Source organism: Neovison vison, chromosome 11, assembly GCF_020171115.1.
Source record: "Neovison vison isolate M4711 chromosome 11, ASM_NN_V1, whole genome shotgun sequence".
Classification (NCBI taxonomy): Eukaryota; Metazoa; Chordata; class Mammalia; order Carnivora; family Mustelidae; genus Neogale; species Neogale vison.
The window spans coordinates 90,758,731-90,784,888 of record NC_058101.1 but is presented as its reverse complement, the minus strand read 5'-3'; the positions used below and the strand labels follow the sequence as shown (position 1 = coordinate 90,784,888).

At 37.6% G+C, this 26,158-nt stretch overlaps 2 protein-coding genes and 1 long non-coding RNA gene across 6 annotated transcripts in view; 1 reads left to right on the top strand and 2 right to left on the bottom strand.

Annotated features, from left to right (window-relative positions):
* Window positions 1-10,103, bottom strand: part of FABP2 (fatty acid binding protein 2) — a 34,587-nt gene extending 24,484 nt beyond the window's left edge. The window contains exon 1 of the mRNA XM_044224111.1: window positions 10,035-10,103. The gene's annotated coding sequence lies outside the window, so the exon portion shown is untranslated. The remainder of the gene's footprint in view (window positions 1-10,034) is intronic.
* LOC122889194 lies at window positions 1,489-7,607 on the top strand. The gene is made up of 3 exons (XR_006380839.1): window positions 1,489-1,572; window positions 5,700-5,798; window positions 7,519-7,607. It is a non-coding gene; the product is annotated as an uncharacterized LOC122889194 (long non-coding RNA).
* Window positions 6,694-26,158, bottom strand: part of PDE5A (phosphodiesterase 5A) — a 151,363-nt gene continuing 131,898 nt past the window's right edge. For 3 of the 4 annotated variants that reach the window (XM_044224108.1, XM_044224107.1, XM_044224110.1), the window contains exons 16-21: window positions 24,935-25,035; window positions 22,899-22,976; window positions 20,611-20,674; window positions 14,226-14,300; window positions 12,767-12,850; window positions 11,057-11,198 (exon numbers count right to left, since the gene is read on the bottom strand). In XM_044224108.1, the coding sequence (XP_044080043.1) occupies window positions 11,061-11,198; window positions 12,767-12,850; window positions 14,226-14,300; window positions 20,611-20,674; window positions 22,899-22,976; window positions 24,935-25,035 (540 nt within the window). In that variant the 3' untranslated portion in view covers window positions 11,057-11,060. Of the gene's footprint in view, window positions 11,199-12,766; window positions 12,851-14,225; window positions 14,301-20,610; window positions 20,675-22,898; window positions 22,977-24,934; window positions 25,036-26,158 lie in introns of all 4 variants that reach the window. The other variant, XM_044224106.1, reaches the window with a different exon arrangement.

Below are 26,158 nucleotides of genomic sequence, written 5' to 3'. Positions count from 1 at the left end.
TGCTCAGCAGGGAGCCTGCTTCCCTTCGTCTCTCTCTGCCTGCCTCTCTGCCCACTTATGATCTCTGTCTGTCAAATAAATAAATAAAATCTTAAAAAAAAAAAAAAGAATAACCTGGAGGGCTTATAAGAAACTCATCTTGCTTAGCCTGACCGCCTGACCCTTGGCAGATCAGGCCTAGAGCCTGAGCATCTGCATTTTCAACAGGTGCTGCTGGTGCTGAGGTCAGGGAACCACACTTTGATAATTGCCAGTTTATATAACAAAAGCCCTACCATTTGGAACTGTTAGAGAGCAGAATTATTTTGTAATGCAAAGTATGGCATATGTGATGGGGGCAGACTACTAATAATGAAGCAACTGACTCTTTGGGACTCAGTTTCATCATCACGAAGTCAGGAATGAGAATAATGCCTGTATCACAGAACTGCAGGCAAGATGGGTAAGGTCTTGTGTGAGAAAGAGCTTGGTAAACGGCAAAGCACGGTATAAGCTTAACTGATCCTGGATGTGGCTTCAATAGTCAGGTTTTCTCTTCTTGAGAATAAAAGCTTTTATTTTAACTTTTGGGATAGAAATCTTTCATCATCACCATCATTGTGCAAATAGTAATGATAATCATGGTCTTCTAGTCTCCTAGTGTACTTTCTGGGCTGGGCACTTAACACATTTTGTTTATAGCTTCCGAAAACCTTATGTATTTTATCATATAAATTTTTAAATCATATTTTATCATATAAATTTTTGCTTACTTAAAGGAATATAGACAGAATTTAAATTTTTTTCGAAGATGGAGGAAGAGGCCATGAAGTAAGCAGAACATGCAGCCAAAAGCTCAAGAGGGCAAGGAAGTGGCCTTTAGCAGGAAGGCAGCGGTGCTGACCCATTTTAGACTGTGGATCTCCTGTTTTAAATCCATACGTTTGTGGGTAGGATTTTTCTTACCAGTGATAGGAAACTGATACAATGTCTTTGAAAGGAAAATTTTAGAAAATTGAGTACAGAAAGGTTGTTGACATATTTCATTGTCCAGGTGTAGTACAGGTGAAAACCAACGCCCACCAGTAGTGTCCAGGAATCGTCTGCTTGTGTTTGTCATTGTCATATGTGATCCTCCTCTCCTCCCAAATTTCAGAATCTCCACTGAGAGAAAAAGAGAACAACTCTCTTATACTCACAGTGTTGTGGCTCTTTAGAACCTGTTTGTATGAAAATAGTACCTTGCTGCTTTTGCTGTTCCCTGATGCCCTTTATTTGTGTTGGTGGTATTATTACTCTAGCACCAGCACGTCCCATGTACTGCTTACGCATCCCGGCTGTTAGTGAGCCGACCGACATCTGGTGGTGATCAGCATCAATGCAAGTCTTAGAATAAGCAGAAGAAAAAGAGGAATGATAATTTTTGGTCTTATTAAGTCTGCTTTTTCAGAATTTGATAATACAAAATAGGACAACATATCTTACAACTATGTTTTTCCTGAATTCTTTAGGCCACATTTACTGCATTACTCCCTAAAATGGGATCTCATTCAGTGGTGACTTCTCTCCTGCCTTCTCTACAGCTACTAGCAGGTGAGTAAGAAGAATGTTCTGACTCATACATTATGTCCTTCCAATAGCACAGCCTATGATAGACTCGGGAAAGCAGATTTACTGCACTGATCAGAAGCAGGAGAGGCCATTGATAGAAAAGGCCCATTTTGCAGAATGATAGTCTAGAAATACCTTCTAGGAGATAGGCACAGCACTCTGAGAAAACCTTGTGCTGCTGGCTGGTGTGGAGCTTTGTGGAGATGGTTAGGTAAGTGAAGTGTTTGAAGCAAATGCATAGGTTGGAGAACATGCTCTGGTTAAATGGGTTTGCTAACAATCCCTGCCTCAGCCCCTTCAGAAGCTTAGATCTTGAGACAGGTCGAATATCCAGACACTTACCTAGGATTTCTGACTTAAAATGGATCAGGATTAGAAGGTAAAGAAAAGAAACAAATCTCCAGCATTCACTGCTTTTTATTGGATCTATTTAAACCACTTAAGGACTGTGGAGTGATGGGGCCATCACTCTCCAACTGGGTGTCTGACTGAGTTGAGTTAGAGGTGGAACAAGAGGCTGAGTGTTGTTTTAGGGGTGTTTCTTCATTTCTTCTTCAAATACAAGAATGAGGTATTAATGATTTCTCCGAATAGCCTCTATCAAAGAGTTCTGTTGTCTGGATTTCTTGGGGATCTGATCCTAGTCTTGTGCATGAAGTCAAGGATCTGATCCTTGACTTCATGAACTCTTAATTGCTTCCTCTTGTGTTTTACAGTTTTGAATTAGGAATTTGTCTTTAGTGGCATAACTTCTATAGAAATTTTATGGGTCTATTTGGGGTTATGTTCTTCCAAAGACATTTTACCTTTGTCATTACTGGCCTGAGACTTCTTTTTGTGATTGTAATCTAATTTGGGTAGTCCTGGATCATATTCAAATGTCAAATCAGTGTTAATGAGGATGGACCCAATGTTATTACTAGCCCAGATTAAGACAGGCATGCTTCCTTTGTTTTCCTGTGTCTCCAAGTAGATTTCTTCTGTCCCCCACAAGCCCCCTTCTACCTTCTTCATGTTCAGTGAGGGCATAACTCTTCACATATTTCAGCCTTACTTGGAGAGCCAGTACCCAAATACTGTTTCCTTCTTGGGTGGGTATTAAACTCCCTTCAGGATTTGGTCTGCAAATATTCCTAGATTTGACATAATATCAGTTCATATGCTGACTGATTTATTTCTTAAGTAGCTTTATTTTGGTCTCTGGGAATTCCCTTTCTTAAGAGTTCAAATATACATTTATTAAAACACATTTTAAAATTTTGTACACTTATATTTATGTATTATGTTATAATATTTATATTTAAGTATTATATTAATACTTCATAAATAGTTTAAATCATCATTCATAATTATAAAACTTATAATTATTTAAATAAATAGTGGGAAGACCTTCAACTTCCCTAGTCTGTTACTTTTAGATTTTCACACATATTGTTTCTTCTGCCTAGAATGTTCTTTTTCCTTTTCATGTGGCTAAACTGGATATCTCACCCTTAAAGAAGTCAGTTGTGAAGTCTCAGTTTGGAATTAAGGACCCTCCACTCCCTCAGTGCACAGATGTAACTATCGTTGTATTTGGCCTCCACTGGGCTAGAAGGTCTGTGAGGCCATGCTTGTTTAGTTTACCCCAGTTGGATATGGAGTAGAGAATCAACTATTTGTGAATGAATGAGCATCTTCTGCTTACTTTTATATACTTATTTATTTATTTATTATTTTTATTTAAAAAATTACTTTAATTTTGTAAACATGTATTAGTTTTAGGAGTAGAGTTTAGTGACTCATCACTTGCTTACAACACTCAGCGCTCATTACATCCAGTGCCTTCGTTAATGCCCATCACCCAGTTACCTCATTTCCCCACCCAGTTCCCCTCCAGCAACCCTGTTGGTTCCCTATAGCTAAGAATTTGTTATGGTTTGCTGTCTTCCCTGTTTTCATCTTACTGTATTTTTCCTTTCTTTCCCCTATGTTCATCTCTTTTGTTTCTTACATTTCACATGAGTGAAATAATCTGGTATTTGTCTTTCTCTGACTTTCATTTAGCATAATACACTGTAGCTCCATCCATGTCCTTGCAAATGGCAAGATTTCATTCTTTTTGATGGCTGAACAACATTCCATTGTATTTATATACCACATCTTTATCCATTCATCTGTTGATGAACTTCTGGGCTCTTTCCATATTTTAGCTATTGTGGGCATTGTTACTATATACATTGGGTGTGTGTGCCCTTTTAAATCACTATTGATTCTAGGTATTTATCCTTTGTATAAATAGTTTTATCAATAGATATCAATAGAATGCTTTAGATAAATACCTAGAAGTGCAATTGCTAGACTGTAGGGTAGCTCTATTTTTAACTTATTTATTTATTTATTTATTTATTTTTATTTTTAACTTTTTGAGGACCCTCCATACTGTTTTCTAGAGTGGTAGGGATACAGAGAAAGGGGCACCTTCTTACACTATTGGTGGGAAAGCAAACTGTTGCTTATTTATTTTTAAGTGTAAATCTTATCTTTTCTGTAAGATTACTGGCCTCTAGACTTTATGAATTTTCCTTGGTTTGTAGCAATATGGTAAAACTGCCACTCAGAGTAATGCCACTAATGATTATCAATTTATTAATGAAAGTCTGATAGCTAACTTATTTTTCACAATAGAAAACAAATATTTTTTTCTCTAAAACTTGCTTTATTCAGCTTTTTTTTTCATCTTAAATTTCACTTTTTTTAAAAAAGATTTTATTTATTTAATTTGACAGACAGAGATCACAAGTAGGCAGAGGCAGGCAGAGAGAGGGGAAAGTAGCTTCCCTGCTAAGCAGAGAGCCCGATGTGGGGCTCGAGCCCAGGACCCTGGGATCACGACTTGAGTGGAAGGCAGAGGCTTTAACCCACTGAGCCACCCAGGTGCCCCAAATTTCACTTCTTGTCCAACTGAGAATTTCTAAAAACTCTGCATTGATTTTTGTTTCCCTTCACTGGAATTACTTTCCCCTTTCTTTATAAAAAAATTCAATTTTATATCAGGTGACAAAGTATGGAAATCCATTCTTTCACTCAATATTTGTTGAGTACCTTTAAAGTACAAGAAAGATGCAGAGATGCTGGTAACTTAGGAGGGCTGTGTGATTATAGCAGGTTTTCTTAGGGCCACAGGAGAATCAAATGTGTTTGAAGGCCTAGGGTATGGAGCTAGAATAGAAAAGAGAAGCAGGGGTTTCAAGAAAAAGTAAATAATGATAGGACACAGTCTCCCTTTCATCGCCCAGGAAAATTTATAACTTATTCTAACAACTGAGTAGAGCACCCTTAGAAACTACTCCTATTGGCTTGTGTACACATGCGACGGAGAGAGTATGAACGAGACACCATTTGTAGCTGAGGCAGTCGCTGACCATGTTTTGTGCCTTTCCTTCTTGGGCTAGGCAGATCAGTGAGACCAGAGAAGTCCTGAATTTCAAAGAGCTGGTTGGTAAAGGGTGAAGCTTGTTTCTTACAGGCATATGTTAGATCAGTGTTACATAAAGCCTAAAAACACTCCTGTTGGGTAAGGGGAAACAGTGATAAGAAGTGAAATATGGTTTTAAAAGTAATTAATATTGGGGATATGAAGGTTGAAAGCTATTCTAACAGTCCTTGTTTATTGCTTCTCCCCTGCCATTGGCCATGGAAGCTTGTCCTTTACATGGCAATTTAGAAAGAGGAATCCTAAAAGGTGCCATTGGGATTGCTGTCAGATGATTGAGAATCAACTTAGTTTCTGTATATTTTGTGCGCGCGCGCACACACACACACACACAGAGTTAAAATGAGGCAAGCCAGAGAGAAAAAATCATGCATTCCATTTAATTAGTCAGATTTCTTTCAGTTTCAAATAATTATTTTGATTCCATGCATAACCTTTGTGAATGTTTATTTTGAAAATGTGGTTTGTGAACTGGAAAGATAGCTCTTGTTTGTTTGCCAAGGCTGAATGTAGCTTACAATCAGAGAATATTCTCTTTAAGTTCAAAGAGTTTGTTAATTTAATGCCATGTGCCTTAAAAATAGAAAATCATATCCTGACATTTGCATATATCAAACACTTCCTTTTTCTACAGAAAGGGGTGATGTCTCCATGGTTGGGATATCGGTGACTTCAGGTGACCAGTTATTGTTTGGAGAACATCTTGATGAAATGATCACTGATCAAAGAGGAAGTAAGAATTGATTCTCTACTGATTATTTCCATTTTGCTTTTCTTTTAGATAGTAAAAATTTTTTAAAATGCAGTTTTATTCATTGTTCCCAGTAAGGGATTACTTCTTTACGTAATCAGGAACTCTGGCGCCCTCAAGTGGCCAGGAGATCTAAACTATTATTTTACATGAGCTTTCATTTTATTTTTGACTTCAGTTTTGTGAATTAGGCATAGCCTAGATATTCTGTCCCACATGAAGAGGGCTTGTCTAGTGGCAAAACTGAATAATGAATCAAAAACTCAAAATTGAATTATACCTCCACATCTCTACATTAGCAGCGGAAGCATGGTGGTATCTGGAGTTCTGTGAAGACCTGTCATTTGCTATGATCAGATGAACTCCAGGAATGTTAACAGTAAAAACCCAAACAAAACCAAATCTGCTAGGTCAGGGAAATTTTACCTCTAATGCTTCTAGATAGTCCATTTGATCCACCAAGAATGGATGTGAGACCTTTTACAATTAAAATTCAAAAAGAGAACTAAATGGAATAAATACCTGCTGTGAAACCAGACATGTCTGGACTCAAATCCAACTCGTGCCCTTTGGCAAGTATGGAACTCCTCCCCCTTAGCTCCTCCTGCAACAGGAGACTGTTATTATCACCCTTCATGGAGCTGTTAGGAGCTTGATGTGAAGAAGGTATGGAAAATGTTGCCCTCAGATTGGTAGCAAAAGATGTTAATACAAAGAAGACTATTACTGAGAGGGGTCTTGGTTAAGGAAAGGATTTGATTAAATCACAACTTTTTCAGTTAATAGGACCGCAGGTTAGCTTGACTGAAGTCTCTCAAACCATTGGGTCCATTCTCCCTGCCTAAAATTCCCCTAAAAATCACACAATACTCATACCTACTTGTTCATTCTTCTTTTTATTTTTACAAAGCATAGCAAAATGAGTTAACAACCAACAGGTGAAGAGTTTGCGCAACAGAAGCCCACCCTGACCATCTCTTGATTTTATGGGCATCAGAGGTGGGGAGGTGTTCCTTTAAAGTGAATTTGTCATAGAAGAGTCATCGGAAATGGTTCTTATGGTGGGGGAGAGGAAACACATGAAATCAACAGTCGCAGTTATTTAAAAGGACTTAAAAGCTAAACATAATATACATAATAACTCCTTTATCCTAGTACAAAAATAGTGCCAGAAACTATATATTTGTTCAAATATATTGAAAAAGGTATAAGAATACAAATAGATATTAACAGTGGCTAGTGATGATTCATAAGGTTTTCTTTCCTTAAACTGTAATAGAAATTTATATTTTCAACTATTTACACTGCTTTCAACGACATTTATTAAGACACGTTTACACAGGCTTTTGAGAAACATATGGAAAGGTGAAGTGAACTTTAGTACTTTCTTCCTTGCTCCCTGGAGGGGAGTAGAAGGGGTCCAAAACTGTGCACAGTTTAACAATCTAAAAGAACTCTGAGTAATCTCTACCTGGCTAGCATATGGGAAAAAAAAAAACTCTATATAGTAGAATACATGACTCCTTATATAAGGTGTTCTTTAAGCTACCAACAGGGTAAATGATGCATATTTGTAAGAAGACAGGATATTCACTGATGGAGTCTTAGTAAGTTCCAGGTAAAGAAGGTCCTTGGAAAACTGTCTATAATACATATGTTATGGCTGACAATGCAAGTGATATAATGTACCCTATATTTTCAGGTTCAGTTGGCAGGATCAGAAGCTGGTAAGTCTCTCATCTAGCCCTTTTTGCAGACTGTGGGCAACTTGAGGTCACTGCTCTATTTCTACGGCGGAGCACAGTGCCGGTTGTGTCACAGGCACTCAATAAAGGGTGGACTGTTCTATGTCTGCTACTGAGCAATTCAGTTATACCACCTGATTTCAACTACACTCATTCACAGGGCAGGACAGCAATTTCACCTTTTCCTCTTCTCATCTTAAAATCACTTTTGTAATCAAATCAAAATAAAAACCAAAACAACAGCACTGCTTGTGATGACCTATCAAGCATTAGGGGTAAAATCTGGTGAAAAACACAGAAAACTTGAAAATCAGATCAGAGTATGTCTAACATTTGTGCTCTATGCTGAAAATAAAGGCACTTTACTGCTAGGCTAGAACAGATCTGTGACCAGTTTCCTACCAGATCCCAAGATTTCCAGTGTATTTTCATACACTTTCTAATCTTAGTACTCTTATCTAATAGAAACGATTCTTCACGATTAACAAATAACTGGTGACAACATGACTCCCCAGAGTTTGTACCTTGAGGCAAGGTACTCAAAATCTCACATTCACTTGTGAATGAGAAACCAAATGAATGTATTATCTTTTTTTCAGTCTTTGAGACAGAGGAAGTGACATGTGGGATTAGATATGTGTTCTGCAGCCCAGTATCCCACTTCTGACAGTGGTCTCCAGGGCCCATGAGGGCTGCCGTGGTGGCTGCCTTCTGTGACATCCTCCATGAAGACAGAGGCTTTGCCCAAACATGACTCCTCTAATAACACTTGTTCAGGCACACAGAAGTGTGCTCACACAGGTTCACAAAGGACTGTGACTGGCAAGGGCCAATCCTGCGAAACATATAAGGCCTGGCAATTTTATAGACATCTTTTAACGACTTAGTAAAATAGTGGGCACTTCTGGGGCTGAAAATTGAAATTGTATGTCATCATTCAGCTATAACTATAACAATGTTAGGAAAAAAACAGCTTCTTACTAGTAATACAGATACATTGCAGGGGAAGAAGGACTATAAATATATTTTTTCCAACTTGGGAAGATACTGGAAAAAAAAATTCACATAAGAACAAAAGCTTCGATTTGTGCCCATGTACCAGATAACCTACGTACGGAATGATTTTCCTAAAAAGTAAAAATTATTTGAACCATCTAACTGGTCCTAAAGAAGTATGCTTCTTGTAAGAACTAAAACTTCCAACTATAGAACAGGCATGGCGCTACCCAACTTCTTTTAATGCTAAACTAGTAAAGTAAAATAAACTATTATCTAAAGGAAACCAAACAATTTCTAATCTACGTAGAACTTCTTGTTTGTTAAAATGGCACACATACAAAACCTCCATACATCTCAGTGACATATTAGATGGGTCTAAAAAACTACTAAAGTACATGATTACAGATTTTAGCATAGCTGCTAAATCACAAGGTGTATGATAAAAACGTTACCAAAGACTGCTCTTCTTTAAACAATTTTTCTATACTAAAGAATTATGTCTGCATGCATGGGTGTATACCAGTATATAGATACATTATTTTAGTGACAGCCTGTGTAATTTACACACCAGCGCCACCAAGAGGCAACTTTACAGATCTCACCTATATGACATCAAATAAAAACTGAATAGCATCCTCAAAATACAAGTTTTACAACAATTACACATATAGTAACAAACAGTTGGTAATTTCCTAGACCAGCATTTACCACTCTAAAGTAATGGCAAGACAATTTTTTTTACATGAATGTTAAGAATAAAATCACATTATGTAAGATTCACACTCAGAATTTTAAAAACGCAATGAGGATATTGAGTTTTAGGCAGTTGAGAGAAAAAACAATATGAATAGGAAACAATGTTTAGTGAAAGTCCTTTGAAGATGCTGCACCATGTCCCCAAGAGATTTTCTACCCAATTGGTGACTGAAACTCAGAAACCTTTTTTGGTGGTTAACAAATCAGACAAATACTTCTCTTCCTACTTTCCTTGAGTCCAAACATTTCTGCATGCTTGGAACAGATTTTCCTTTCCCGAACCAGTTGCTTGATTAGTATCTGCTTCTCTAATGATGAATGAATGTGTATTTAGGGTACACATGATCAATGGGAATCCATTCAAATGGGCTCAAATCTAAGACAATGTTAACGTTTTCTAAATGTGCTAAAAAGCTATGAAAAGTATTAACAACCTTAAGCTCAGGGTCAGCATTTAGTGCACACACCCAAACTTCTGTGATTCCGAGTTGACTAGTCCTATAAACTGAAATATGGCAGTTTCTCAGCTGCAGACTCAATAAGCTTAAGTTTTATTCAGGCCTAAGCTCTCCTCCTCTCCTGCTTTGTCAATTTAATTTTTGACCCGAACATCAAGGATAGCCCTTTTCTGTTTATACAATTAAAACTATTCTCTGTGCTTCCCTTGACAAAGAAAAATAATGATTCATTTTACCTTTTATCTGCAGTCATATCTTACCTCAGGTCAGTGCTCCAATGATCACTTTTATTCTCAGTTTTCTGTCAAGACTTAAACTGTTCACTTATAAACTATGGTTTGTAAGAGAAACGATAAGGAAGTTATTTAAAAGAGGAAGTTCAATATTCAAAACACTGACTCTCAGAGGACTCTTCCAACAGAATGTTTCTCTTCACTGACAGACAGATATGGCCATTCCATTTCTGGATCACACCATCCCTCAGTAAAGTCAAGGACCATGGACTTCAGTCCATGAAATCAGTGTCTCCTCCTAAGGTTTTCCCTGCTTTCCATCAGAGAGGGTAGACTGCAGGGATTTTATGGGTAGTGTTTGTTTAGACATATGTACTGAAATGAAAGAGTTCTCCCCTTCCTGCTCACTAACAAAAACAGCAAATCAATTAACAATACCTTTTCTTTACCATACTGTCTTATATAGTACTTGCCATTTGTTTCAGAGTTTTACTTTTTTGTTGACAAATACTATCCTTTCCCCTTAAATCCACTAGGCCAGCACTTTTCTCTATCCTATGATAGAGGAAAAAAAAAAAAAGATAGGTTTTAAATGTCACTGAATACATTCAATTTTCTCCTAGACTATTTTTGAGAATGAAGATTCCAAACATTCTTTAAAAGATTGGTAATTCAGAAAACACAAAAACAATTATTTAAAACCCCCAAGCAAAAAACAAAACCCCTAAAATTCCCCCAAAATAAAACAAAAAATCTCAGCACAAGAATTTAACTTGCACTTTGTAGTACACAACATATCACAAACAGAGCTCTTATCCATGTGCTAAGAGTGAGTGGGTGTCGTTGATAATCTCAGATCAGTGGCATAAAACAAATATACAGAAAATATGTAATAGTCCCTTAAAAACATTTCATGCTGTGCCCGTAAAAGTTGTGCAAAAATAAAAATACAGCAGTGGCAAAGTATACACTAAACTTGTACAGTGTATAGCAAAACTAGACATATGGCAGAATACACGGTCTGTAAACTTGAACTTGGTGTGAACAGACCGCTCAGTTCCGCTTGGCCTGGCTGCTCTCCCCATTAATCAGCATTTTCTCCTGCTGTTCTGCAAGAGCCTGCCATTTTTGCCTGTTTTTTCTGCAGCCATCCAGCAAAGGGAAACAGTCCTCTGATACATGGGTCAGGGCCTAAAGAAAGAAAAAGAAAGCAAACAACTAGAAGGCATTCAGGAAATAAGCCCCCTCCTCGGGCTTATTCCCAAGAGCCACAATCTCACACTCATTTCACCAGCAGGCCCACCGTAGGGGTTTTCACAAGCTGTGTAAACAAATATGCAGATCATTTATGACTGAGTTCTCTTAATCTGTGCAGACAAGGAGTATGTAATGAGAGATAGAGCATACACATACATTCCAAAGTAACCTTATTGAGTTACAATAGAGACAGATCTGTATGGAATCCACTTCTCAGGGAAATAATACATTTTGCTTTTTGGTAGTACAGATGGTTCTCCTGAAGTGTGATCCTGTCAGGAACTGCTTATTTGTGTTTTCCTATAAAACAGTTTTATACAACATACTTAAATAGACTTGTATCAAACATCATAATAAAGATTAACTTATTAATGGTATTATTTACCAATTATCAGTGCCACACATATTTAGATACAAAATGCTCACTGCAAGTTTCTTTGTAATAGAGAAACTCTGAAAATAACTTTAAATACCCAACAACAGGGTTAGGTATATTATGTTACTATTTTGCAGCCTTTAAAAATATCACAGAAACACACATGACATGAAAAAATACACATTATGATATATTATAAATTACAAAAACCAAATTTGTGAAGTGAAAAAAATGCAAAAATTTCATAAAGCATATACACTAATGTATTAACAGTAGTTGTCTGAGTAATGGAATTCTCTTAGTTTTCTATAATGACTCTGTAATAAATAATAGTAAAAACACATATCAGTATTACATAGAATTTAACAGCAGATTCAAATGAAATAAATCCATATACATATATGAAATGGAGGAGAAAGAAGTTACTAAATTGTGAATGTCTGGATTAGAAGATTCTAGGGTTTCTTTGGGTCTTGACATTCTATGATAACTCTATGAAAAAAATGTGCTTTTCCCAAATAATTAAAACTTAAGATGGTTTTCTATATAAACTTTAAAAACAAGGATAGTGTCTCCTTTCTGTTCTTTGGGAATAAGCATCTAAACTAGCAAACTGGGATGTTTTAGGGAGAATATCTTTACCTAAAAGAATAAAAATCCCAAGCCAGAAGGTGTAAGGAAATGGGAACTTGTAATATTTGTCCAGTTATCTCCTTTACATCCTCATAGAAATTTTAATAATATTAAAGCTACATTATACAATGAGAAAAAGCTGGATAATTTTTTTCTTTATTTAGGCCTAAACTTAAAAAAGAATATGCTGACAAAGTATGCACAGTATCCCTCCTAAAGGTAACACTGACATATAATTCTTTTTAGTATTCTCATATCAGTTTGCTAGAGTCTAGCACAGAGCAGGCACTCAGCAGATAGTCATACACAGATGAATTAAAGTTTCGGAGAAAAATCAAATGTAAAATGTGTTCTTTCTTCAATGCAAACAGCATGTTTATCAGAAAAAAAAAACAAAAAACAAAAAACAGCCTAGTGTTAATCGCTTCAATTTACTTGAGGTTTTAATTCATAACACGGTCTAAGTTTAGCAAGTCTGTTTTCATATACATACCTCATAGAGTTGCAAGCAGATGGCATCTATGAACCCAACTTGCATACTTGGAATTTTGTTTTTCTTCTCCCTGTTCATTAGATCCTGAAAATACAAACACAGAAACAGACAGACAGACAGACAGACACACACACACACACACACACACACACCTAGTTAGTTAAAGAACACAATTCAAGTTGGCCCCCAAAACATCAATCGCTTTGTTAGCCGAGAAAGGCCAGACACAAGCCTATCTGTCTCTTTCCCCCTTGGTCTCCTGCACTCTGCTGGCACTGGGCTCAGGGAGACCCTGATCCTATCTGGCTTGTTCATCCTGGGCGGCTTTTCCCACCCTACCCATGGCATTGATCACTCGTCTAGAGTCGACCACTGCCGTGTATCTGGAGAACACACAGCTTTGAATCGTCTATTGATATGGAGTGGAACACCCTCAGCTTTGTGGAAGAAGTCACTGAGGCTACAGCTGATTATGATTCAATTCATGCAGAGAGCTTTCTGAAGGATAATTATGCAGATGTCATCCTGATTATTCCCAGGAGGTCATGACTGGAGCAGCAGACAAGCCCGGCACTGGCCATGGGAAGCAATGAGTCTGCACTAAGTGCTTGTTTAAAATGAAGCAAATTCCCCATTAGCTGTGATCATCACTCTCCTACCCACCACTTTCTAAGAAGGTTCTGAGCCTTGGAATGAGCCCACCATTACATCAGAAGACAGGGAGTAACTGTGAAAGACTAGTGAGACACAGGATGTGCCCAGCTGAGGCTAAAGAGCGAGCAGAGTGGATGGAACTGTACACAGGGAGGGGGTGAGGACCATGTCCCCTTTAATACGGACTCGATAAATGTCCATTTGAATTGAAAAAAAAAAAAAAAGACTATATGCTTCATTTTCTGGAAAAGTGTACTCCAAAAGCCAGAAATGGTTTGAGAAGACTCTTACTCTTGTCTGTGAGAGCCACGCTCTATGTAAAAAAAGACAGTATGTATCAAAAACCTTTAAAAATCTGTGCCCTTCAACACAGCAATTCTGGGAATCTGTCCTAACAAGAGAATGAAAACTGGCATTAGCAACAAAGACGTTTATCAAAGTGCTGCTGGTCCTAGTGAACGTTGCAGACATGACACCAAAGGAAGCAGGTAAACTGTGGCTCCGTCTGTTTCATGTGATCATCATAAATAATACACATAAGAATATCCATTAGAATGAAAATAGCTTACGATGTTGAAATAGTAGGTACAACATGATGGCCCAAAGAGTCTTTTTTGTCTTCTTTTATTTGCTTATGTTTTCTGTAATAAACATATTCTTTTTATATGTAATCTTTTAATAAGAAGGATGTTTTAAAAACTAAAATGAAAAGAAACTGTGTTCCTAATATCCCACAGAAAGTGTAAGAAGTTTAAACTAAACAAGTGTATTTGAATAATTCCTACCAACTAGGTCTCATACTTACAGCAGGCTCTATGTTGAGCTCTTTTCTCTCTCTGTCTCCTTGGTCAAAAAATTCAGTCGCTACAAGTTCTGCTATCTGAAATAAATAACCGATTAAGTTTTGGCAATTAAAAGCATACAACTCTGTAAAATAGAGACTTTGAATAAAGATAATGAAATCTACCAAAGCTAGTTCTCAACCACTTCAGTAAAAAAATAATAAAACAATGAGTATTAGAAATTATATTTTATTTGCTTTTAAATATGTGCCTAATCACCAAGGCTAGAGTTTATAACCTGTAATTGGGCAGAAAAAAGCAACATGTTATTTCAGCTTTAGCAGTCAGTGGGGGAAAGATAGAGTGTGCCCATCTGTCTATATAATCAATGAGCTATTTGTTAAGTACCTGTTATGCCAGGTGCTGTGAAAAACACGGTATCAATATAGGGGTGTACATGGTGATTGATAGATATGACTTTTAAGTTTATTTATTTACTTTTTAAGGATTTTATTTATTTGAGAGTCAAAGAGAGAGAGAGAGTGAGTGAAAGAGAATATGAGAGTGGGGAGGGTCAAAGGGAGAAGCAGTGATGTGGGACTCCATCCTGGGACCACAGGATCACGACCTGAGATGAAGGCAGTCACTTAGCCAACTGAGCCACCCAGGCGCCCTAAATTTATTTTAATCTACATGTTCCTCCTCTTTTCAAAAATTGTCCTTATCATTTTTGATGTTGTTGTTAGGTAAACTGGGTTGTTTATCCTGCAGTTCTCCTCTATGTGGATTTTTTTTTTTTTTTAAAGATTTATTTATTTATTTATTTGATAGAGAGAAATCACAAGTAGATGGAGAGGCAGGCAGAGAGAGAGAGAGAGAGAGAGGGAAGCAGGCTCCCTGCTGAGCAGAGAGCCCGATGTGGGACTTGATCCCAGGACCCTGAGATCATGACCTGAGCCGAAGGCAGCGGCTTAACCCACTGAGCCACCCAGGCGCCCCAAAAGAGGCTTAATGGGGTTGTTTCATCCTTGTCTACAACTTAAAGGCAATTAAAGGATGAACGTAGGGGTGCCTGGCTGGCTCAGCCAGTGGAGCATGTAACTTTTTTTATTTTTATTTTTTTAAGATTTTTTATTTATTTATTTGACAGAGAGAGATCACAAGTAGGCAGAGAGGCAGGCAGAGAGAGAGGAGGATGCAGGCTCCCTGCGAGCAGAGAGCCCGATGTGGGACTCGATCCCAGGACCATGAGATCATGACCCGAGCCGAAGGCAGCGGCTTAACCCACTGAGCCACCCAGGTGCCCCTCTATGTGGATTTTGCTGATTGCATTCCCATGACGTCATTTCATGTTCCTCTGTGCCCTGTATTTCCACACACTGCTAATAAGATCTAGACGCTTGATTAGATTTTTTTTTTTTTTTTTTTGGCTGCTTCATAGGCATTGCAGTGTACCTCCATCAGGGGCCATATAAAGCCTGGCTGCCTCTCTTTTTGTAAAATTAAATACCAGGAATGATCTTCGTCTAGATCCACTACTTTAGGGGCTAAAAAAGGTGATATTCAAAGCAATCATTTCTTTTTCTTTTATTAGTTGAAGTACAATAAAAAGAAAGTTCCCCTCATCAATTATTTAGTTACTCTAAAGCACGATCCATATAAGAAAAGCAGGAGAAATGCTTGATTTTTTCCACTTTAATTGCCACTTGACAAAAAGCAACTTGGTTTCCAAGCAACTATCAAGGATGACCAGGGAAGGTTTTGTTTTATTATTTTTATTACTAATTCGAACTTTTAGGTTGAAACATATTTAATGGATTTCAATCCTTATTGATACTCAGATTGTCCCATCTCAGCCAGTGGGAGCTTACTAAGTCGGCTTCTCTGTTCTTTTGAAAAAACCCTACCAGTCTTTAATGGCTTCCCTGCTTTCTGATACAATAAGATGTTCTGGGCTCATTTTGTTCGTGTCCTGCTTTAGAACTGCTATCAGCTGTTTCTTTTCAGAGCCCTTGTTCCTTCAAATTGAAGTACTTAGAAACCTCAATATGGGCACCAGGTTTGTTCATTACCACCAGTTGGTCATTATTTTTAAGCCCTTTTAGAGGATGGAGCTAGGACACAACAGAAGTCCATACAACATTTCAATTCAAATTCAGAACTACACCATTTCTGCCCAACCTTATCCACGTTTATCTTTCTACTACAGTAGTTTTTATTTGCTTTTATCCCGCATCATCTAAAGCAGTGATTGAGTATCTAGGCACAATCACCACTAATAATAAGATTACTGAAAACAGTTTAAAGCTTTTTTTGGTAATTCCTTTTTGTTTTTAGGGTGCACTCCACTAGAGATACATGGTCAAAGCTTTGTTTTAATGTCACTTGGAATGAAATAGTTCCCTTCATGTATGGTTTTGCAACCAAAATCAGGCTTGTTTCACTTACTTTCAAGGCTTATGGATACTTAAAATTCAATTTTATAATTTTAGAAATGATTTAAACCGTTCCAAAGTTAAATCTACAAAACTAGTACACTCAGCAACTCTAGCTTCCATTTCTGTTCCCTAAGTGCTATTTCCTCCTTCCCTTATAGGGAATCATTAACTTTTTTGTAGTTAATCCTGGGTTTTTAAAATATGAAGCAAATATGTACACATATTCATATTTTACCCTCTTCTTAGATAAATGGTAGAGTACAATATACTTTTTTCTATACCTTGCTTTTTTCACTTAAAAATACATTCTTGTAATCGCTCCGTAGTAGTATACAGATACTCCCCCATTTTTTTTACAGTTGCATAGAACTCATCATGTAAATGTGCTATAAATTACTCAGTCAGTACCCTACTGATGAATATTTGGGTTACTTCCGGTCTTTGCCATTACAAATAGTACTACAGTGAGTAGCCCTGTATAAATATCTTTTTATATTCTTTCCAGTATATCTTTGGGATAAGGTGCCTAGAATTAATGGTAGATGAATGTAGTTATAAACTTCCAAAGAGCTATAGTATTTTGCATTCCTGTTTTTCCTCAACTTCCCCAGCTGAGTGTTTCATGAAGTCTTTGGATTTTGCCAACTGGACAAGTAAGATATAGTATCTCAGTGTTTGCTTGTTTGTTTTTTAAGATTTTATTTATTTATTTGTCAGAGAGAGAGAGAGAGCGAGCGAGCACAGGCAGACAGAGTGGCAGCAGAGTCAGAGGGAGAAGCAGGCTCCCCGCGGACAAGGAGCCTGACGTGGGACTCGATCCCAGGACGCTGGGATCATGACCTGAGCCGAAGGTAGCTGCTTAACAACTGAGCCACCCAAGCGTCCCTGTTTGTTTGTTTTTAAATGAAGTAGAATTTACATACTTTGAATCGCACAGTTCGTGAGTTCACTGTATTGACCAACGCATATTACTATGTAATAAATTCCCCATCCAAGATACAGAATACTCTATCACTTCTATGACCCTTCCCAGTGATTTCCTGCCCCTTCTTTCCTCTCTCCCCTCACAATCACTATTTTATTTCTTTCCCCAGAGATTAGTTTGCCTAGTCTAGAACTTCATAGAAATGGAGTCATAGAACATACTCTTCTGCGTCTGGCTTCTTTTGCTCTGTATGGTGTTTATGAGACTCATCGTGTTATCACATGTACCAATGGTGAGTTTCTTTTTACTGCTGAGCAGTACTCCACTGTATAAGTGGATACACTACAGGAATAAATATTACACTATATAAGGAATATATAAGGAATAAGGAATACACTACAATATTAAGTAGTTCATACAACTTGTGTGCATTATATGGAATACACTACAGTATGTTTAGCTATCCTCCTGCTGATCGATGTTTGGGTTGTTTCTAGTCTTGACCAGAGTAATCTCCCTTATCCACAGTTTTGCTTTCCATGGTTTCAAACTGCGGTCCAGAAGCAGATGATCCTCCCTCTGATAAATGGTCAGAAGCCAACAGAAGCCTAACGCTCCATCCCAATGCCTGTATCATCCACCCCACTACCTCTCCACTTTATTATCTCCTATCATCACGAAGAGGAGGAGGGAGAGTGCAATCAAATAAGAGAGAAGAGAGAGAGAGACCCTACATTCACATAACTTCTATTATAGTATACTGTTAGAATTGTTCTATTTTATTATTAGTTATTGTTGTTAATCTCTTCCTGTCCTTAATTCATAAATTAAACTTTACCATAGTGATGTATACATGGGAAAAAACATTGTATATATATAAGGGTTCAGTCCTATCTGTGGTTTCAGGCATTCACTGGGGGTCTTGGAATGTGTCTGCCATATATAATACTACCATATTAGGAATGGAGCTGTTATGAGATTCTTTTTTTTAATATTTTATTTATTTCTTTGACAGAGAGATACAGCAAGAGAGGGAACACAAGCAGGGGAGAGTGAGAGAGAGAGAAGCAGGCTTCCTGTTGAACAGGGAGTTTGACACCAGGCTTGATCCCAGGACTCTGCGATCAGGACCTGAGCTGAAGGCAGACACTTAAGGACTGAGCCACCCAGGTGCCCCCTGTTACGAGATTCTATACAAGCTTTTCTGTGTCAAGCTTATTTGTAGTTCTTCTTATGAATGAGGTTCTGAAGACCTCTGCAAATGAGTAAGAGCCATTCACTTTCCATCAACTTTTTGTTCAAAATTTTGGCCCATTTTTCTGAAGGATTGTTGTTGTTTTTCTTCTCTATTTTTATGAGTTCTTTAATATTGGGGTATTAAATATAAAACATAAGTTGTAAATATTTTTATCAGTTTCTCATTTACTTTTACTTTGCTTACAGTGTCTTTTACCATGCAAAAGTTTGCTTTTAAAAAAATTTTTATGTAATCAAGTTTATTAATCTTTCCCATTGTTTCTAAATGTTGAGCCATAGTTAGGTATGTTTTCTTACTCCTAAGTTATAGAAGAATCCACAGATGTTTTTATTTAGTACTTCTATGGTTTAATTCTCTACATTGAACTCTATGCTCCATTTGGAATGTAAGTATGCAAACAAAGTACATCCAATTTTGTCTTTTGGCATCTGGTTATGGAATATGGGAAAGTCACCCTAAGATTATTTCAAAAAAAGTCTCTCTCTTCCCCCAGTTATTTGAAATGCTATCTTTATTATACACTAAATGCTCTATGCAATTTTCAATGCTCTATTGTTTCCACTGGTCTATCACCAATACCAAACTATTTTAATTAGAGGCTTTAAGTATTGTTTTTTTTTTTAATATTTTATTTATTTGACAGAGAGAGAGAAATCACAAGTAGGCAGAGAGGCAAGCAGAGAGAGAGAGGGGAGGAAGCAGGCTCCCTGCTGAGCAGAGAGCCCGATGCGGGGCTCGATCCCAGGACCCTGGGATCATGACCTGAGCTGAAGGCAGAGGCCTTAACTCACTGAGCCACCCAGGCGCCCCTAAGTATTGTTTTTTATGTCTGGACCCCCAACCTCATGGCTCTACCTTTCTGGGATCTGATTGAGCTGAGAGGATAAGTGAAGAAACAAATTCTTCCCTCTTCCACCCTCTTCCCTATTTGGAAATGGGCAGATAGTCCCATTTATTACGGAGCAGGACAGTCCATGAAGACCATCTTTCTTGAGTGCTTCCAGCACGTCGGCAGCTATGGTGCCTGCAGAGTCCATTTCTAATCTTGTTTTCTCAGCATTTGTGTTTTATGAGATGAACCTGTCACTGGCCTCCGTGACTGTGCAGCTCAGAGCCCAGCCCTGACCAGCAGCAGACTGTCAACAGTCCCGCGTAGTGCACTTAGGATTAAAAACCCAAAGCACGATATATGTAGCACCGTATGTATAGCCGTCCCTTGTCTGAGCCCAGGGCCTTTACTGCCTCTGCGAAATGTTATGGCAGTTACTTATTTAGAGAGAAGGATATTTTTCTAGCCTCCTGGCCACAGGCCCTGATCACATCCTTCCTGATACCTTATATCAACATTTCCTATATTTATAAGCCCCAGGAAATGTTTAAGTTCTACTCATTAACGCCTACTTGGAGCTGAGGTATAGCCTGGAAGGCTAACCATAAAGAAAAATCATAAAAAGAAAAATAATTTGCTGCTTCTGTTTTTCAAGGTTATTTAAAAAATGTGCTAAAAACATTCCCAAGTGAGCCAGAAGTACTGGAATTAAAGATTATCAACAGCTAGATTTTTGCTGTGTTAATACAGGTACTCTCTCTTACTGTATCTTATAAATATTAGTAAATGCTAAGGAATCTTCTAAAAAAGAAAACCTGTTTATGTCCAATTATCTGCTTTTAATGCCACTTAAAAAATTAGAAAAAATACAACAAATACTCCCTAAGCTATTTTAGAATACATACTTTTCTTCCTTTGACTTTTTAATCCCTGCTTTTACTATCAGCAAGCAACATACCCGTTGTTGAATAGGCCAGGGTTTGGTAATGGCAGAGAGATCGCAAGCTGTCATCAGCATCGCTCTGTTAAGGGAAAAAAGAAGCCCAAGGCTACGATTTACTTTTTTTTTTTTTTTTAATTAAATTTAATTTTTTTCAGTGTTCCAGGATTCATTGTTTATGTACCACACTCAATGCTCCATGCAATACATGCCCTCCATAATACCCACTGCCAGGCTCACCCAACCCCCCCCCCCCAGAATCCTCAGTTTGTTTCTCAGAGTCCACAGTCTCTCATGGTTTTTCTCCCCCTCCTTTTATGCAAATATATACTCTTGGTAAATAGTTACTGGTAAAAACTTTAAATTTAAAGCCCCCTAACCTATGTAGGATGGCTGCTTATAAAGACTAAAGAAACAGAAACAATTTTTCTAAAGTTTGATTGATTTAGCAACAGCATGTGTCACGGTTTTGGCTGTCCACTGAACTATTGGGATTTGCCCTAAAACTGCCTCCTTTAGTTCCAGATTGGCACAGGGAGAGAAATTACTAACCTCTGGGCAAAAGCTGACCTGCTGTTACTATTTTTTTTCACCTTGGTATCCCATTCTCAGTGACACTAAGATGAAAACACATTGTCTACTAGTAATTTGCCATTAAAGCGTAACACCAGATATTCTATTGACAGAAGTTCTAGGAGAGCAAGAATGATGGTGGGTCATCCCAATGCTGACCTCAGCATATGAAGTGACTTCTTTCTGTACGAAAAGCTCTGACTTAAACAGTATCTGCCAGAGACGGGGAAATGAGAGGACAGTGCTCTTTTGTCTTTCTGTGGTTGAGAGAAGCGAAAGTCATGCTGGGCTCTGGTGTCGATACAGCTCTAGAAACTCAATAGCATAGCTGTCATATGACAGTGGCTCTGTACTTAGTGCAGTGTTTCCCATCTTGGAGCCAGAGGCATGTCTGTAATAATTTCGTTTGAATGAAGAAGCAGAAAGGCCATCACTCTAATACAGAAACACTTGCAGTAAAGGGATGTATCCCTCGTCCCTGCAGGGAAACCCAACCTAAAAGCATGTTCTCCCTTAAATTTGTGAGGCAAAAAGGAAGTGGTTTGCTGCTGCTACTCGACCTCTTCTACCAACTCTCTTGGAGAAGTGGGTTCAGGAGAGATATCTGCAATCACTATAAACCCGCTGTCGTGCAGGATTTTGGTGCTCATCAGTATAAACTGTCTTCCCCAGAGAAGACTATGCCCCTCAGTGAGCTTCACTAAAATCTGAAAAATGGGTGCTCATGGGACATTATGCTCTAGAACTGGGAGCTCTTCTCCGCAAGCGTGTAGGACCCGGCTGTGGGAGCAGCTGTAGACTTGGAACTGCCTTTGGATTTCTTTTTTGTTATTGGGACAAACTGTTCACTAACTACAGTAGCATGTCTATACTTAAAAAAAATTTTTTTTTTTAAAAAATTTTAAGTAATCTCTACACTCAGTGTGGGGCTTGAATTTATAACCCCAAGATCAAGAGGCATGCTCTACTGACTGAGCCAGTCAGGCACCCCTACTGGTCTCTACTTTTCTAAGGAACTGTTATGAAAAACATTTTGAGGCTAAGAAGTCAAGCATGATTGTGCAGAACAAAACAGACAAGCTGGGCATTTGTGCGTTGTTTCCTTAAAATTTGCAGCTTCTTTTGCATGCTAAGTAGTATCAATCCATTTAAAGAAATGTTGATTTCAAAATTATGATCGCACTCTCCTTGGTGTTCTGAGTCATTCTTTTCTCTATGATTGACCGCCTGTTCTTTGTGATGGATCCGGTTCTTGCCGTGGCAAAGGTAGGAATGTTAAAACCGAAGGGATGGTCTCTGCAGCCAGAAGGGAAGGACAGGTGTACAGGGGAGGGAAATGGAAATCTTGTTCTGACTATGTTACTCTGCCATCACTCAAGAGAAGTGAACACTTCACAGCGACCTTCTTGCTCCCACAGTCTTTGAGACGCTATTTTCAGCTATTCCATTCCAAACAATTGAGAATATGAGCAAGGGAACCTTACAGCTTTGTATTGATATTCTACCACATTTTAAAGGTCCTTCTAGGACAAAGGAGTGATTTATTCACTTGTATTGGCAAATGCATTTCTTTTCAAATAAATATTCATATTCAGCCCTTTATACAACACTCTAGAGAATTCTAACAACCTCTAAGATCATAACATTGTAACAAATAATTGCAATAAAATCTGATAGTGATAAAATTAATTAGGTAACAAGACTTCAGCTTTAGGAACAGGAAACCTACTTACAAAAACAATTCTTTTTGATGAGGATCTTCTAAGTTGAATTGATTTTTTCTTATAAGTTCAAAAAATTCTCCTCGTCTCCTTGAAAATAAAGGAAAACATTTGGTAGTTATGATGAATCCCCAGGCTCTTATTTCTTTGGTTGACAAAGACCCATAGAGTAAATTTTTTTGGAAAAAAAATCTCCAAATTTTTTCCCCCACCTTAGAATCCAATATAGTAGTCATCGTTTAAAAAACTAAAAATATCGGGGTGCCGGGGTGGCTCACTGGGTTAAAACCTCTGCCTTTAGCTCAGGTCATGATCCCAGGATCCTAGGATTGAGCCCAGCATTGGGCTCTCTGCTCAGCAGAGGAGCCTGCTTCCTCCTCTCTCTCTGCCTGCCTCTCTGCCTGATCTGTCTGTCAAATAAATAAATAAAATATATTAAAATAAATAAATAAAAATTAAAATAAAAAAGAATAAAAATATCTCATTCTCCTCCCTTCCACCATTTTCTTTGGGTAAAACAGATTATTTTAAAATTTAAATTATTTTCAAATTATTATTTCACTATGGCTCACAAATAATGGTCATTTCAATTCTTAAATATGATCTTTAAAAAATAAAACAAATATGAGTTAAAAATTTGATGCCAAGAATGACTTAAGAAATTTTAAGGGTATGGCATAATCAGATCAATATGGCTTCGGTTTAATTTCATTTATCTTACACATTATGGTATAGGGTAGAATAATGTTCATAATTATTCTATGTTCTATACTCAGTATAAAGTAGCAAAGGTCTTCTGAAGCAAAGACCAAATAAATTGTACAATGATATTCACTCTGTCGAGTGATATCTCCTCTGTGCCCAGCACTTGTTAAGCATGTTGGGAAGTTATAAGGCATGAGCCCTTCTGACCATGTTTAAAATCTAGTTGGAGACACAAAACAAATGTAAGAAACACTTATATAACAAAACGGACTGTATGTGATTAGAGTATCAAAAATGGAAAATAGGTTTCATACGGGTTCAGAGGCAAGACCTCTGTGGCCTGGAAAGGCTGGGAAGTCTTTGTGGTTACAGAAATTCTTAAATTCTTCATAATCTGATAATCTTTGTTCTGCAGTCATTTTAAATAAACTGAAGTTTGCTGTCTTTTCTTTCATCCTAATTAACTTTCAAGTGCTCCAAAATCCAATGACCCAGACCCTTTTAGATGCTGTTATTTTTAAATGAACAGGAGTGGGTATCTGGTGTGTGATTTTGTGTGTCTGTTCTACTTGTTTTTACTTCTCATCAGAGTGGTTAAAGCCATGGGTGTGAATCTTTGTGCTTCAAGGAAATTCCGTGAGTGTGACCTCCAGACTCCTCTCCCCTCACTCCTCCAAGTGCAGCAAAGATCTCAGTCTGCATGTGGGAAACTGGCCTGCCCGAAGGCAGCAAAGGCTTTTCTCGCTTTTAGAAAGGCAGTTTAATTATAGGTAAATGCATACATGCATGACAAATATTACTCTAATGCCCACTTTAATTTTTGAGTCTGTAACTTCACTAACTAAAGTTCTATATTAATATTTTCTGCCGGGATCAAATAAAAAGAAACAAGATGTATTCGTCTGGCACTTAGCACCTTTTCCTGCCCACCTAGGCTTAGATGACAGTGTAAAGGAGCTGTAACACGGTCAGAAGCTGCAGGGGGGGCAGTGAAGGAAAGGAGGAAAAGCAAACAGACTATATCATCTTTCGGTTGCACAACCTAGCTTGGAATGACCTGGGTATGATAATTTACTTTGTACATCACTTCAGAGACATAGCAGTAGATCAACAGCACAAATAACTCTGTATTCTGGAACTTGTAGAATTAAGTGATAAGTCAAAGAAATAGCCTTTTCTGGCTTCCTTTAGGAAACTGCTTCATAGTTTGAAAAAGAAGACATTTGACTCGCCAGGACATTTGTCTTTATAATCTAAAAATTTCCCAGCATGCATTTTAAAAGTTTGAAACAGTGCAAACACCTCCAAGACCTATTTATTACAGAATATTTCTTAGGACTTACTTAATGTACAGTGCTAGGTCTGTAGCTAAAATAGCTTGCTTGATCATTTTCAGCGTGGTTTTATATTCTTCAATGGAGAGGCCACTGAGGATCTGGTTGCCCTTTATAAAAAGAAACCATCATTAGCACTCCACCTGAAGAAAGGGCTGACAAGAACAAAATCTGAAGCTAGAGTGATGCATCTTAAACACATGCCCAGTGTTCTGAACTCATGAATACAGAGGACAGCTGCTTACTTCAGAGTAAATACCATGAAAGGACGTTTGCCCTCTATGCTCCCACCCCCACCATCTTGTCCAAGAAGAAAAGACAGCTTCATAATGGTACATTTGCCTACACATGTATGTCTTTCCAAATCTTATACCCCTTGGGTCTTGGGACAGGCCTGAAATCTAATAACTCTACATCTTTGACCTTTGGGCAGGTGAATTGCTGTAACAGCAAGAGAAACCTTTGAAAAATGAAAGCCATGTTAATGGACGTGAAGAATGGAGTAGTGAAACTTTTAAACAGTTGATTATTAAAGAAATCAGTTCTCTATGGCTTTTGTAATAAATCCAAAAACACTTTTTGGGTGCAAAGTTATATAATTTAACTTAATCAAGGTCGAGAACACTGTGTATTCTTTAGGAACACGCTGATACAGATGGGTACGGGACATGAGCCAAAGGTGCGCTTACTGGTGATAAATAGCAAACATGGGTTGAAACATCTATAAGAAATACTGAAAAGCTGGCTAATCCAGATGTAAATAATGGAACATTTTTGCCATATAACCATTTTAAAAATTTTTTATCTGTAATTTAAAGCATAGTAGTTCTCTCATCTTGAACTACAGAAAACATTTCTTGGGTACTCAGCATATCCACAAAATAGTATCTGTAAATTTTTTAAAATTAATTTATTTATTTTCTAGTATCTGTAAATTAAGTGAGATGTGCTTCCTAAATCTCAGGTCCAATGGGAAAAAAAAAAAAAAAAACCCAGAAGTGTAGGAATGATATCTGGAGGCAAAGGATATGTTCTAAAGACAGGGAAACTGCTGAGTGCAGCAGGCAACACTGGTTTGAGATGCCAACACTGTGGTGTGTATCTAATTAATGAATCTGTGATTGTAACCATGCACATTGTTTTTAACTATGAAGTCATTTTAGATTCTAGGCCAGAAAGAAAACTATTTAGAAAATAACTCTCGCTACTTTCACTTAACATAAAACAACTTCA